This window comes from Mercenaria mercenaria, chromosome 15, assembly GCF_021730395.1.
Source record: "Mercenaria mercenaria strain notata chromosome 15, MADL_Memer_1, whole genome shotgun sequence".
NCBI classification, from domain to species: Eukaryota; Metazoa; Mollusca; class Bivalvia; order Venerida; family Veneridae; genus Mercenaria; species Mercenaria mercenaria.
The window spans coordinates 70,322,744-70,338,541 of NC_069375.1; the positions used below are offsets into that span (position 1 = coordinate 70,322,744).

At 33.7% G+C, this 15,798-nt stretch overlaps 1 protein-coding gene across 37 annotated transcripts in view; it reads right to left on the minus strand.

Annotated features, from left to right (window-relative positions):
- Positions 1-300: 300 nt before the first annotated feature.
- Positions 301-15,798, minus strand: part of LOC123557880 (uncharacterized) — a 35,150-nt gene continuing 19,652 nt past the window's right edge. For 3 of the 37 annotated variants that reach the window (XM_045349635.2, XM_045349644.2, XM_045349652.2), the window contains exons 7-16: positions 15,141-15,158; positions 13,090-13,107; positions 10,373-10,405; positions 8,217-8,246; positions 7,424-7,453; positions 6,098-6,151; positions 4,976-5,092; positions 2,782-2,832; positions 2,467-2,541; positions 301-2,133 (exon numbers count right to left, since the gene is read on the minus strand). In XM_045349635.2, coding sequence (XP_045205570.2) covers positions 2,499-2,541; positions 2,782-2,832; positions 4,976-5,092; positions 6,098-6,151; positions 7,424-7,453; positions 8,217-8,246; positions 10,373-10,405; positions 13,090-13,107; positions 15,141-15,158 — 394 coding nt within the window. In that variant the 3' untranslated portion in view covers positions 301-2,133; positions 2,467-2,498. The remainder of the gene's footprint in view (positions 2,134-2,466; positions 2,542-2,781; positions 2,833-4,975; positions 5,093-6,097; positions 6,152-7,423; positions 7,454-8,216; positions 8,247-10,372; positions 10,406-13,089; positions 13,108-15,140; positions 15,159-15,798) is intronic. The other 34 variants (XM_045349671.2, XM_045349663.2, XM_045349698.2 and 31 more) reach the window with 34 other exon arrangements.

Sequence of the window (15,798 nt, forward strand, 5' to 3'; positions counted from 1 at the left end):
GAACGGTTAAACGCCGCCTGTATAATTCACTCGGGCTCTACCCTCGTGAAATTATAACCTCATCGTATTATTTTCAACATGGTTCTGCAATACATTATTTCTTAAATTAATGCAACGACACACATTAAAATGACGTTACGCAAGGTTAAATTCAGTCGAGCTAAAAACTGACTCTGATATTAAATTGCTCGGTAGCGGGCTAGTATGTCTTCAAAGTTTTATTGTATATTTGTTAATACTGCTGTATATGTCGTTGTCAACGACAGGACTATATTTCGTTGGTCATAAAACAACAGAAAATTCAACAAATATTTAGATTTAATTTGATCTATAGGAGATTGCGGTACAGAAAATATATCATTTACATATACTCTGAAAATATATCAACAATACAGAAAGTAATCATTCATACAATAGAGCTATCATAATAGTATACACGTATATGTTAGCAGCTCTTAAGAACAGAATGCTGCGCTTCTTTTCATATTTTAAGGCGTGTACGTGTGAAAATACGTATTTAAACCAGTCTAGGCATCTTTTTTGAAAATTGTGCTCGTTACATGAAAATCTACATGTTTAAAACTTCAGAATAAGGTTTTACAATTATATATTGTATTGTGTGAAAATTGCGACTTTCTAAATTTTGAGGCTTTGTGAAATAAAGAATAAAATCCTTAGGCAAACACATACCCGTGCGTGTGAAAAATCTGGATCTCTGTCATATTTGAAGCCTTTTAACTACATAATTTTCAATATCATATATGAGAGATAGTCTGTTTAACCAGTATATAAAATCTGTAGCATTTACAAGCTAAAACCATCTTTGCCGAGTAAAGATATTCTATCTGAGCAGATACTTAAAGCTTGTGGCATAGGTAGCATCTTTTTCCAAAAATGATCATTTTCTATCGCACCAACAACAACACCACTGAACACACCTCAGTTTTTCATATTATGCAACTCTTGAGGTGAATATAATATACATAAAATTATAATACATACACAAACTTTATTATATTAAACAAACGACATTTTGAAACATTATATACAATAGTCAAACTGATATGAGTATACATGAGGAAAAAACACGTAAGAATGCATGATAGAATAATATACAGCGATTTATTTTTATTCATTGTATTTAAAACGAAATTAGACGTAAGATTGTTTTAACATGCTTTATTTTGCTAGTGTGTACAGAATTGTACTGTGATTCGTGTGTATAGCGTTTGTACAAAAAGAAATGAAAGTATAGGGTAATTAGTACTAAAACCTCTTTCAATATTTATTGAGTTTAATGGCAGATGACACAGAGATTTGATTTTTTTAGAAATATTGTTTATCGTTTTCCAGTTGTTACATATACTATTTCTTTAAATGTTCAAATGCTTAAAAAATCTTTTAGCTTTGAACGTTTTCTTGTATTCAGGAAGGGTCATTTTCATATTTCGCATAACGTAACATTAAACACTTCTCATTAATCAAGGTGATGAACCCGTAATGTTATATTCGGCCATTTCCGTGAAGTTACGTATCATCATATGCTGCTTCGGCATTTTTCGGCAATTACAAAAAATTACTTTTTCATAACAGCCGGAGTTTGTCGGACGGGGTACGTAACTGAGCGGAAAATGTCTGTTGTCAATATGTGTTCACTACAGCAACTAAAAATCTGTTTGGATTCGTACCACTAATCAGTCTTATTTCCGAATCATATCTTATATGTTATTAAATATTGTTTTAAATTTTTAAAAAAAATCAATATCACGCACTGAATCAAGAGATTCTTATGAAACATCCGTGTATTAAATATGGCATTTTGTTATTATATATTATGAGTAAATTCTATGAAATGTTCTTTCCAATCTAAACAAGACAATACCATATTACTTGTAAATGCATTTTGTTCCTATGAAATACAAGATACAAAGAAAAAGCGGACATATACCAACGGCCGACGGATTGTCCTAAGAAAATCGAGCACAGTTAATCTTATATGTACAACTATTTAAAAGAATGAAACTTTCATAGAGCCTTGATGGTTACTGTATGATTCAATATATATCACTTTTATATTTTATTATTGTTATAACTGTAACGTATCTATCGGCAGTGATCTTTCGCACTCCATCTCTGCAAACAAGAATAAAAACAACAATTATCAACATGTCAAAATAGACAACCATCTACAACGCTGGCAACGTTTTAAAGTTATGCACTGATTTTGTAAATATTTAAGGAAAAAACATCTAAAGTTCATTCTGTATTGGAATATTACAAGGCCAAAATATTTAGTGGAGTTTAGATCTTTCCACTGTCCATATGTTCTTCCTAAATGCAGCAGTTAATATTTCTTTTTTCACAAAAATGAATAAGGTGCTAAATGTCTCATGGCAAAAATTATTTGAAACATTTTTTTGACTTGTTACGTGAAGCGTATCATTTAGTCTGCTAAATAAATCTTACCAGAGTCTATATATAAAGTAGCACTTGATGATTTAGGACCATAAGTACGGGTCTTTTCCTTCTCTCAGCGCACGCCTGAAAAAAAATGTTAATATAAATTAGAATAAATAGTATGATGGCTTTTTATATCTACACTATCATTTTAAAACTTCTTATTTTAACTTTTATTATGTAAGAACACGTTTTACTCTATTTTGTAAGTAGCAGGTTTTTGACACCTCAGACGCTTATTGTATCTACACGTGCACCGTCACGCACATGTATGAAATTGTAACCTTTCTAATATTAGACAAAGTAAGCAAGGTATATACGTACTCGTTAAACTGTAAGGGATATTCAGGTCGTTTTCCCCATTCACCTACGTATCTGCAAAACAAAAAGTTATAGGTGAAGCACTCTGTTGGGTATAAAATTTTTAGGTAGAGCCAATTTAAATGTTTACAAAATATGAGCCGCACCATGAGAAAAACTAACATAGTGCATTTGCGACCAGCATGGTTCCAGACCAGCCTGTGCGGTCAGGATTCATGCTGTTCGCTAACGGTTTCTTTAATTGCAATAGGCTTTGAAAGCGAACAACATGGATCCTGACCGCGCAGACTGGTCTGGATCCATGCTGGTCGCAAATGCACTATGTTAGTTTTTCACATGATGCGGCTCATATATGTTTCAGCGTCAAACTGGCACAATTATATGATGTATGGCAACATTCGTGTTTTCTTTATGGTGAAGGAAGACCCAAGGTGACATTCTGGATATTATTGCAGGCACATGCGGGCACCTAGGTAGAACCACCAATTTTGCTTAAGCCAGCTGGATGTCTCACTAACATTTAACAATTCTACGCCCCAATCGAAAGTTTGACCCCACAGAGGGGAGAAGCAAGTATTCGATGTCAGTGACCATAATCACTCGGTCACGGAAACTCTCTCTTTAAAGTAAGAGCTTCCTTCACCAACCTTCACAGCAGTAAGTTCGTGTACAAAGTTTGGTTTAAAAATAATTGTTTGTATATATTACTCATGGAATAAAGATTAGACAATTTCTTAGAAACTTTACTAAAAGGAAAATTTATATAATTAATATCTATACAGATTTTTGTATCAAAAAATGAATATGATAACAGAAATAAGTTGAAAACAAAATTAGTAGCAAATACATTAGTACTGTTACTATTACCCGATACAATTATCGGGATGCTGATAAGCTGTTTTGGCATAACCTATTTCTGATTGTGCGTTTCTTGTCAATCAATATTTTTTAGATTAATTGTGTCAATGTAACACTGAACAGCAGTAACATTTCTACGTTGGAATCATACAGAGCAAAATTACCTTGTAAAATAACATTTATATAGCTAAGGGATACAAATATTACTTGCTAGTATTTGAACATGATTTAAGAACCACGCCTTAGTGCAAACAAAAAATGTACAGTTAATATGAAATACTCGGGGTTTAAAACATACTTCATCTCCAATAAAATACTCAATTTGGATAAATTTATGGTCGTATACGCTCACTGTTTCTCTTTGATCTGCCTTTATATTGACAGTAATCCCATTTCTGACTATTGTATTACGATGAAACTTCCATGTAGTTTTATATCAATTCATCTCATAAAGTACATGTAGCTCTGTATGATCTTTAATGAGAATCGGATTTTTCCGTGCGATTTCTTATTAAGGTCTGATATTTCTGAATTATATGATCGTACGTGAAACCCGTGATGCAAGGAAGAAACGGAAGAAAGTAATCGACCGGAAGCTACCGACAGACTTGTGTTTCTGGAATGCCATAGTTTACATCTATTCTGGTAAATTAAATTTAGTCTTAACTGAAAAAAAAAGACTAAAACAGCTTCCGATGCTTCAGGCGTACCATCATCATTTTTTGTTTGGAATATTTGGTTAGTTTTCTGAAATCAATTACTCAGGCAATAAACTGCTACATCAGACGTGGTTGTTCTGTATATAGACACAATTTTATGTGATTGCTTTTGGCGACTTTCCCCCGTTCGTATCGGTGATAGAAGGCTCGAGTACCGCCAGGCATTACTTCAGATACAATACAGGCGGGCGTCTTGGTATAGAATCAATGATCTTCCGTGAGGCAGCTCGACAGCTTCCTCGCGTGCAAATATACTACACCCTAAGCGGGATTTCAAACAAGTCACTCGAAGTGGGCGACATTAACCCACTCAAACATGGAGACCACATGGAACACCAGTGAAGAGTTTCAGTCATCAAAACGGTCTGACCTAGTTTCTCATTTCAGTGGGTGAAACAATGTCAATTACTGACATGAATCATTATTTTCACATTCCGTTAGACGGTGATTTTCACTCTTGCGCCATGCCATGCGCATGCACAAAGACAAAATTGTTAATCTCTAATACACCCATCACCACAAACTGTCTTAATCCCTTCTTTATGACAATCAAATGTGATAGGAAAAATAATTTTAATCCTGCGCAAAATCCTGCGCAAAGACACGAAAATTTTACTTACGCCGAGGCCCCTCGTGCGTCATGGAAACTTCTAGATCTCCTAAGCGGTGCTCCGCCATAGTAGTCTGATCGTCTCGCATGATTGCTACGGGATAAGAGTGCTTGATCATCAACGTACCTAAAATTTTGTCAATATAGTCAAGTTATAACTAAATTCAAAAGTTATATTCTAGCTATACTACAACTTTTTTTAATAAAATACAAACAGATCATTGCTTCTGAAATGCCCGTATGTATATGTACGAGGAATTGTCGGTTAATTATGCACCGGTACTTAAACGTTTTAACTGGCATCTGAAATGTCAAAAAAAATGTGAAGTTTGATATTTCTTATCTATTTATAGTACTAAAGACCTTGAAATTTCATATCTATTTATAGGTGTTCTTGACCCTGACAGTTCTTATCTAGATCTATATATAGTACACAATGGTAAAAGACGCGTGTTACAATCACGAAATTTCTACATCTATTCGTACGTTATATTTAGCTCTCTAAGGATATGTGCTAGACATATAAATATCGAGATATGACAATTTCATATATAATTAAACAGAAAACTACATCTAACATGTTTCTTCTAATCTGCAAAAGAAATGTATAAGTACAGCTACGCAACTTTGGAATGTTACTATTTTAGCATTTACTAAAATGCAACTATATTTAGCATCGACTGTAATGTTACTATAATTAGTATCAAACTGAAAGGCGACAAAAAGCATAAGCATAGAACTGATTGAAAGGCAAGCTATAGTTGCCTTAACAAGTCACACATCAGCCTTTTAAGTCTTTATTTAAAGGGGTATGTCTCAAGGTTCATGTTTTCCTTAAATTGAGATATGGGCAATTGTAAATTTAACAGTCATTTAGAGTGACTTCTTTGGATTGCTATAAAATGACAGAAAACATTTTTATGTAAAAATATATTTTTCCGCGTCTGCCACGCGGTGAAAAAAATGTAAACTACATGTATATGGAATTTAGATGCATCATATTACATAAAATATCGATTTAAAAATATTGATTTGTGTTTTTTAATTTTTCGAAAATGCTGAGATAACCGTCGGAAAATCATGACATTGTTATGTACAGGATGTGAAGGCATGCCCCTTTAAATATAACTACCGAGTCTTCATTTGAACTGTCTCATTGACTTGATCATCATTCCTGACAACTTTACTGTAATAAATGGAAGTACATTGTATTTCTATCGAAGATCCATACGTGCAGATTTTAATTTTGTGTTAACCCGTAACATGCCAAATTTCTATAATGAACTTGTCCATCTTCCAGTTTAGACAGTACTATTAACTGTTAAAATGGGTGCTTACCAAAACGATACTGACTGGAAAGCGAACAGTGCAGATCATGATCAGACTGCATGGATGTGCAGGCTGATCATGATCTACACTGGTCGCAAAGGCAAAAACCAATCGTGTCCAGCATGGTAAGAGTTAAAAAACATCTGAAAGAGCTGCCCAAGTACATGTAATACGTACATAATTACATGGTACAAAATGCTCTAATTTCAATACTGCTTATGAAATTATACAATTAGAGCCATAAAGGGAGGTAATCAAAATTATTGAATTCAATAACAATTTCAACTGCATTTATTAATTTCAAGCTTTAAGCAAATATTGAAGAAAACGATTATCAACAAGAGGAACTAACAAGAAATTGATATACTTAAACGTCCATGACAAAAACGTGGCAGCCACATTATAAACCAATGCAGTATGAGCCTTTAAAATAACTATTTTAGTTGACTCCATATGAGTTAATGAACATAATTAACTGTATGTAAATTACCATTTTTTGTGTAAACAGTATTGTTATAAATAAAAATAAATGTATGCCCATAAATACTGTACGCATGACAGTGTTTGTTATCATGATAAATGAAATTTATATACACAATACAACATAATAATTCAACATGCATTTCATAATTTGAGCAGAGGTCATAAATGAACGATGATCTGAAATTTTAAGACACAAGTAACAGTCCGTGCTTTTACACTTTAACTGTCAACTGTTACATGTAGTTTCTTACAAACAATACATATTTCTTTTTGTGTCACAAAACACACTTTAAAAATTGAATATTGCCCTTACATAGACGCATAAATAATTTTTCTTTTATACTTTAAATATATGTACATATTTTTAAACAGTACACACACCTACGAGCTTCTAGCATATATTAAGGTCATTCTGCACGTTTGTTAGAGGAAGTAATGGCCGATATTGCATACACTAAACATACTTTATGTACGGAAGCTTAACACTTCGGACAGACAGAAAAACATTCATTGTATTTAATCACAGACGTTATGAATTACAACGTTCTCGTTTTTAGGGAAATGTTCACGTTTTGGAACATTCAGCAAGTGGTTAAATCAGTTTGGGCTTAACGTGCATTATCACCTTAAAGCATGTCTAACTTACCGTACATCCGTGGTATTATCGGTCACATATCTATAATAACATGTACAAGCCCAAATAAATACCCTTATGAAGCGTTTGATTCATATATTCCTCATTAAAGCTTTTCGCATTTTTACTATAAATCAAATACTACTGATTAAGCATGCATTTATTTCGAAGAACCCAAAAAGAAAATATAAACCTTTTAACTCTTTAAATAAATATTTCAAGTTCAAGTCATGTTTTAGTTCCTTGTAAATTTCAGATGCATCAGGCTAGTTTTAAAACAACATGTTTTAACCATCCCACAATATAATTATATACACTGACGTTTACTAGGAGTTTTGCATATTTGTAATATTCTAATGTTTGAAATATTACATGCAAATTTAAACATTAAAATAAATACTTATAGCTCATTAACATGATTATACTGGCCTGCCTTGGAAATTTTAAATCACTTAAACATTATGAGTACATATTTTTATTTTCACTCTACATACACTAAAAAGCTTCGTCTAGTATATACTAAGGTCCTTATGCACGTTTGTAACTGAATGAGTAACGACTAAATGCCGTCACATCCGGTATTACGGAGACTAAAACATATCTTCTATGTAGCAGGATAATATTGCTATCAGTTAGGAAACATTTTCTGTTTTGATACAAGTTTGAAACATAATGTTAATGTTATTTACAAAGAAATATACTTAACCAAAAACAGATCGTGTTTGGAAACAATCAGATAAAGTATAAAGAAATTCAGTCTGGTTCTGACGTGCATTATCACCTTAAAGCAAAACCAAAAGCTTACCGTGTATCTCTGGCATTATCAGACACATATCTATATCAGAAATTGTAATACCATTTAGACATCATCCATTAAAGCCCCAAGTAAAACATTATCTTGATTCAAGTACTCCGTACTAATTTCGTAAATGTCTATAAATCAAATGTGATTTACGTTAAATCTAATTGTGACAAACTCAAACGTTGTAAGGTTTTAAAATTGAAATTGCTTTTTAATATCATAGTTGAGAAGTCATTGTCGAACAAACATTGATGTGTGTTCTTCATTACAAAAGCTTTTTAAGGCTGGTATTTACAGCACATGTACATTTTTTCAACTATCGTATAGACAGCGGTTTTAACAAGGGACAATGATGATTTGTAACATTTTTGAAAATGTTTAAAATGTTGCATATCATTTTTGTTGGTATTGTGCGCATACATGTTTACGCTGCTGTGGTTTGAAGTCTAGGTAGACTGCGTTTGTTTTGCCTGTTGAATATTCCCGCCCGTTTTCCACTTCCCCCACACACCACATCCATTTCTCTACCCAATCCCCAATTTTTTAATCTTTAAAATAAATTAAAATGTAATTGTTGTTGGAATTTTTGAAGCAACCCGTCTGCTTTGTCTTTACACTACAGTTTCTGTGTTGCGGGCAGACTTTGCTTTGGCCCTGGCCGTGTTTGCTCTGCTATGTGCTCCCGATATTCTATTCTTACCTTTTAATTTCTATACATTTATATATAAAACTGACCTTTGCATGTACTAGTGAATTGACCCAACTTGTCTGTGTAGAAGCTTGCGCAAAAATACTTCAAATGAGTTTATAAAACACATTTATAAAACTCATAAAATATAGTTTCTGCTGGTATATTCTTACCGGAAGTAAAGCCTTGGCTAAATGCCATTTGTTCCGGTATTGCGTGAAAAAAAGCTATTCTGCTAAGAGATAATTAAGATTCACAGAATTAGAATGTGCAGTACCAGTAATGCAAACCCTAGTGTTTAATGATATAGCGGCTTTTCTATACATACTTATTGCAACAAAGACAGTGTCAATGTTTGAAAAAGTTTTAAACAAAACGTGGAATTTTATAGTAAGAACTGTAGTGTAAACAAGAGCACCGCCTTGCGGGTGCTGACGCTCATCTGAATTTTTTTTGTATAATAGAAATATTGTCCTACCCATGATTTTCTAAGTCTAAAAAAGCAGGATAGAGTTATGTTTCTTGATGTACAGTGTCCACTTATGATGGTGAAAAACTGTTGCAAGTTTTAAAGCAATAGCTTTGATAGTTTATGAGAAAAGTTGACTTAAACATAATATTCAACCAAGAAAATGATTTTTCTAAGTCCAAAAGGGGCAATAATTATTGCAAAAAGCAGGATGGAGTTATGTTGCTTGCTGTACAGGGTCAGCTTATGATGGTGAACAAGAGTTGCAAGTTTTAAAGCAATAGCTTTGATAGTTTAAGAGAAAAAGTTGACCTAAACATAAAACTTAACCAAGAAATCTGATATTTTCTAAGTCCAAAAGGGGCCATAAATCTTGCAAAAAGCAGGATGGAGTTATGTTTCTTGCTGTACAGGGTCAGCTTATGATGGTGAACAAGTGTTGCAAGTTTTAAAGGAATAGCTTTGATAGTTTAGGATAAAAGCTGACCTAAACATAAAACTTAACCAAGAAAACTGATTTTCTAAGTCCAAAAGGGGCAATAATTCTTGCAAAAAGCAAGATGGAGTTATGTTTCTTGATGTACAGGGTCTGCTTATGATGGTGAACAAGTATTCCAAGTTTCAAAGCAAAAGCTTTGATAGTTTAGGAGAAAAGTTGACCTAAACATAAAACTTAACCAAGAAATCTGATATTTTCTAAGTACAAAAGGGGCCATAAATCTTGCAAAAAGCAAGATGGAGTTATGTTTCTTGCTATACAGGGTCAGCTTATGATGGTGAACAAGTATTCCAAGTTTCAAAGCAATAGCTTTGATAGTTTAGGAGAAAAGCTGACCTAAACATAAAACTTAACCAGCCGACGCCGACGCCGACGCCGACAACCGCTCAAGTGATGACAATAACTCATCATTTTTTTTCAAAAAATCAGATGAGCTAAAAAAGGAAGCAGCTTTGATTTTACGTGCGCAACATCAAAAAACAAAAAACAAACAAACTTCTTACCGTATCCTGCCATTAACCAACATAATGTCATCTCTAGATTAGAAAATGAAATGACATGAAGACTTCGCCCATGTCAAGGTAAAGCAAAACCATCAATGTAAAATACTTGACATAAATATTAAAATGATTACATGAATCTTATATAAGTCACTGGTCAATAGTTTGTGCTATTAACTGGTTTGAAGTTCAACACTTAATTTTGCTGGGTAAAAGTCAGTCTTATTTATTTCTGATATCCTGTAACAAAACACTTACTGAATGACTTGCCATTAATAGTCAAAACTATTGCCCTCGTTCTAGAGAAAAAACAAACTGAAACTGAATCGTAGAAAAGGGGCGTTACATTGTAAAATATGAATTAGAGTTATGGAACCTGTTTACTGCATGTCAGGATTCCATAGTGAATATGTGTGAAGTTCCAATCAATTCTCATTAGTAGATACTGAGATATCATAAATAATATCTTAACCAACGCAAAGTTGAAAAAGGGACAGAAATTGCAAAACAGAGTTATGAAACCTATGCTGTGGAAGCCAGTTTACCACAGTGAACATATGTGTGATATTTCAATCTATTCCAATCAGTTGATACTGAGATACCAGCTTATACACAAAACTAAACAAAACAAAAATGCAAAGCGTAAAAATTGGCATCATTTTGTTGAATTTCAAATTATGTTATAAAACCTGTGCACTGCATGTCAGTTTATCACAGTGAACATGCCTGTGAAATTGCAATCCATAACCTTCAGAAGAAACTGGGGATACTAGCTTATATTCCAACTTTAACAAGAGCTCCGCTAATCGGGGCAATATACGCCCGAAGGGTTACATCATAGGGTGGGAGAAAAATTTAAAGAACTTGACTGTTGTAGCCCAATTGCAAAGGACTGGAACAAAGGAAAACTTAAAAAAAAAATCTAAGTCCACGAAAAAAATATTCAAAGTCCACAATTTTTTTTATCAGGTACATGTATGTAAAAATACACATAAAATTGGAGGTACCATCCATGTTGTACCACAGAAAAGTGGTCTCAGTTTTTCCCTACGGCCAACAATAAAAAAGTTTCAAAATAAGCTATTTATAGTAATATAAAAGGGAAGTAATTCAAAACAAATATTGTAAGTGAACAAAAAAGAGATTTGCCAAATAAAAACAAGAGCAATGCAATGCAGAGCAATATACACAAAGCAAAGTCATATATGACCTTTGACCCTTAAGTGTGACCTTGACCTTGAAGCAAGTCATCCGGAACATGCGCTCTGCATGTCGTCGTAGTGTGGTGAACATTTCTGCCAAGTTTCTTTGAAATCCTTCCAGCAGTTCAAGAGTTACAGAGCGGACACGAAACAAACTGACATGACTTTTGACCCCTAAGTGTAACCTTGACCTTGAAGCGAGTCATCCGGAACATGCGCTCTGCACGTCGTCTTGGTGTGGTGAACATTTGTGTCAAGTTTCTTTAAAATCCTTCAAGGGGTTCAAGAGTTACAGAGCGGACACGAAACAAATTGATATGACCTTTGACTCCTTAGTGTGACCTTGACCTTGAAGCGAGACATCCAAAACATGCGCTCTGCACGTCGTCTCGGTGTGGTGAACATTTGTGTCAAGTTTCCTTGAAATCCTTCAAGTGGTTTTAGAGTTACAGAGAGGACACTAAATTGCTAACGGACGTGCCCGCGAAATGATGGTTAAGACAGACGAACGGACGGACGGACACCAGCGTCATAACATAATACGGGCGTAAAACAAACTATTGCTAAGTCGAAAAAGGGGCATAACTTTATAAAACTGCAAAACAGAGTTATGAAACCTGGGCACTGCATGTCAGATTATCACCGGGAAGATGTGGGTGAAGCCTTTAGTAGATACTGGTGATACCAGCTTATGTATAAGCCTTCACAAAAAGTTGCTAAGTCGAAAAAGAACATATTTAATAAAATTGCAAAGCAGAGTTATGAAACTTGTGCATTGCATCTCAGATTATCACAGGGAAGATGTGTGTGAAGTTTCAATCTATGCTATTTAGTAGACACTGGAGACACCTGCTTATGTACAAACCGAAACCAAAATTTGATTGGAAAAAGGGGCATATATTTATATATTAAGTGAAAACTAGAGTAATGGAACCTGTGCACTGCATGTTAAATATCAAAGAAGTCACAATCCATTCCCATATTGGATACAGGGACACCAGCTTACATACAAAAATTAACCAAATCCAGACGGGACGCATGGGCGAGTGCACATCACATTCGTGTATCAAAAATATACATATTCAAATTCTTGTATTTATACTTTTAACTTAAATGCATATATCGTTAAGTGCATTTTGGTATAAAAATGTAATCACACTATAAACCATAAAGCTCAATTTAACTTGGCCACATATAAGCTAGCTGACCTGAGCAGGTCCATTTTCCTGTTTGCAATGTGTTTCCCAGTACGTACATACACCAGCATATCATAAGGTAGTTATGAACGTTATTACTCATTTCGCGGCTAAATGCCGTTTTATCCCGTTTTTGCTCATAATAAAACCCGTGTCTTGTCACGGTTTCGGATAAAATTATCCCCCTTTTCACCAATGATTTTTTTTGTATTAAAAACACCCCAAAATATCGCCTTGGATATAAAAAAGGGAATTAAATCAAACACTGTAAAAAAGTTTTTCTTTCTAAAGCGTATAACTACCTTTATGTAAAATGACTTACCGCTTTTCTAGGATATATCTAGAAAATCGAACACCGTGATATATATGTCACGTTAAACTCTAATAAATTCCCAAATTACATCATACAAAGATAAATTATTTTCGAACAAATTTTTCTGTACCACAAGTAGGGTACTTTGCAACGCATTTATTACTGCACTTTTCATGGTTTTATGTTATGTATTGTAATTATTATCTTACTTAAAGCATTTCAGTTTAAACTTATGTTCAAATACTCTAAATCTAAATAGAGTTCTACTATAACCTCGACACACGTATAGAGCTCACAAAGCAGAAGGTTGAAAAAGAAAATTGCAAAAAAAAAAAAACAAAAAAAAAAAACAGACAGCTGTAAGAAGATAGACGAAGAAAGTAGCAAGAGGAAAATTGCTTATCAGAGCTGGTTCCCATGTTTTAAAGCCCAAAATGGAGACCAGCCTTGAAATCCTATTATCTGACTGGCCGATTCTGAGCAAAAAATAGAATTCCAAGGTAAACGTTGCATTACTGGGTTAAAAATAGCGCTGACAGACCGGTCTTACAATGCAACTGTTCCCATTGGTCAATTCCATTTTCTAAAACTGAATAGAAGAGTTAATGAGAAGCAAAAACGCACTTACTGGGATCTCCAAATCTTATATTCTTAACACTGAAGCCAAGGTCAGAATAACAATTAATATTGAGACCAGAGTCAAAATGCAAGACACTGATTGGTTGGGCGCAATTTTTAAATTGACCAATGGCAATACTGCATGTTGAGACTGGTCTCTATTTTTTACAGAAGATGTGTTGACAGAGAACCAGACAAGTGATCGCAAAGTAGTCCGAAAGCAATGTTGTACAAAAGTTATCTACATGTACAACAATGAGCACACAGAACGTTTTTTTCGAGTGATATTATCATATTATATAATATAGTTCCCAAATATATTCAGTCACTGCAACAGTGCAAAAGACCAAAATGAAAAAAAAAGAAAAGAATTTTCTATATTGATATAAGAAAAAGGTAGAATTTTTAATTTGTTAATCGCTTAGGCTAAAATAGTAAAAGTTGTCCTGCTTTAAGAAAATCCAGTAATACGATTTTTTAAATAAGTTAAATAAAAAATATTACGAAACAATCAAAAAGGGGAATCGGATTTTTGTTACTTCCATTTTACTCCGCCTTGCTTGGATATTGTAAAGCCCAAGGCCCGTATTCATAAAGCTCCCAAGGACAAACCTTAGGAAGATCCTTAACTTTGTAAAATTTCTTGAACAACATAAAAAAGAAAAGTGTAGACTTTATCAGATTTATTGATAATCTTCATTACTATGCAAGACTATATGTGACAATATAGACATTCCAACTACTGTAAAATCATTAAATTTCGTGGGCATGAAATTTCGTGGTTTTGGTCAAAACGGCAATTTTGTGGGGATATGAATTCGTGGATATCAGCTTTTGAACATAAAATGAATGGGAATTTTACTTGTTCGTTGGGATTAATTTCGTGGATTAACTCAACCACGAAATCCACGAAAATTAGTCCCCCACGAATATTAATGATTTCACAGTATCTCGACGATTGTCCATAAAATCCTTTGGAACTCTTCCCTTACTCCCTAAGGGAAATTTTCCCCCTAGAAGCTTTATGAATACCAGCCCAGGTCTTATCGATTTGGCAGACAAACTTTTCTCTATCTTAGCCTATTTTTTGTTTCTTATATTTACATAATAACGGAAAGTGCCAATTAGAATAGACATTGGAATCCAAAATTTTTGTGCGACTTAATTGTGCATCATACATTTTTTATCAAAAACTTCCTACATATTCTTCTCGCTTCTAAACATAAAACAAATTTTATGACACTTCCAAATGATATATCTGCAAATAATACAGTTTTATTATTTAATTATGATATCTTTTGAACTGGAGACACATTATTTCAATACATAGACTCATCCTAAAGAAATTTACCAAAATTAAAAAGAACTGATTTAGGAAATGAAAATTTTTCGAAGTCGCACAAAAGTTACAGAAATTCCACCCATGTAAAACTAATATCCACCTTATAGGTCTCGATCTCCTGGAACAAAATATACATAGTATTATGCGTTTATCAACCTCCTAGTATATAAGAACCGCGTCATGAGAAAACCAACATAGTGCATTTGCGACCAACATGGATCCAGACCAGCTTGCGTATCCGCGCAGGCTGGTCAGGATCCATGCTGTTCGCAAATGGTTTCTCTTATTGCAATAGGCTTTGAAAGCGAACAGCATGGATCCTGGCCAGACTTCGTTGGTTTTCTCATGACGCAACTCATATATACTAAAAAACAAAGTCCAAATACATGTGATTAGAAATAATTTGTCAAACACCTAGCAACATTTATCCCGTCACCATGACAACTACAAGATTGTTGGAAAGATGTTCAAGTATTATTCTCTTATTTTCGAATTGATTTTTTTTTTCATTTTATCACCCACATTGTCCTTAAATCACTGAAAAAGCACTCAAAGCAATTCAATAACTAAAATCTAATGTAAAATAATAATATTAAAAAAATGAAAAGTTTTATCAAAATGTTCATAGAAATGTTTGTGGTTACTGTAAAGAGAAGCTACTGCGTAAGTGACGGACAATTTGGTAGACGCGCCTCACATTTTAGGTACTTCGAACAAATATACATGAACGTACTCGTAATGTTAGAACAAGCTACAAT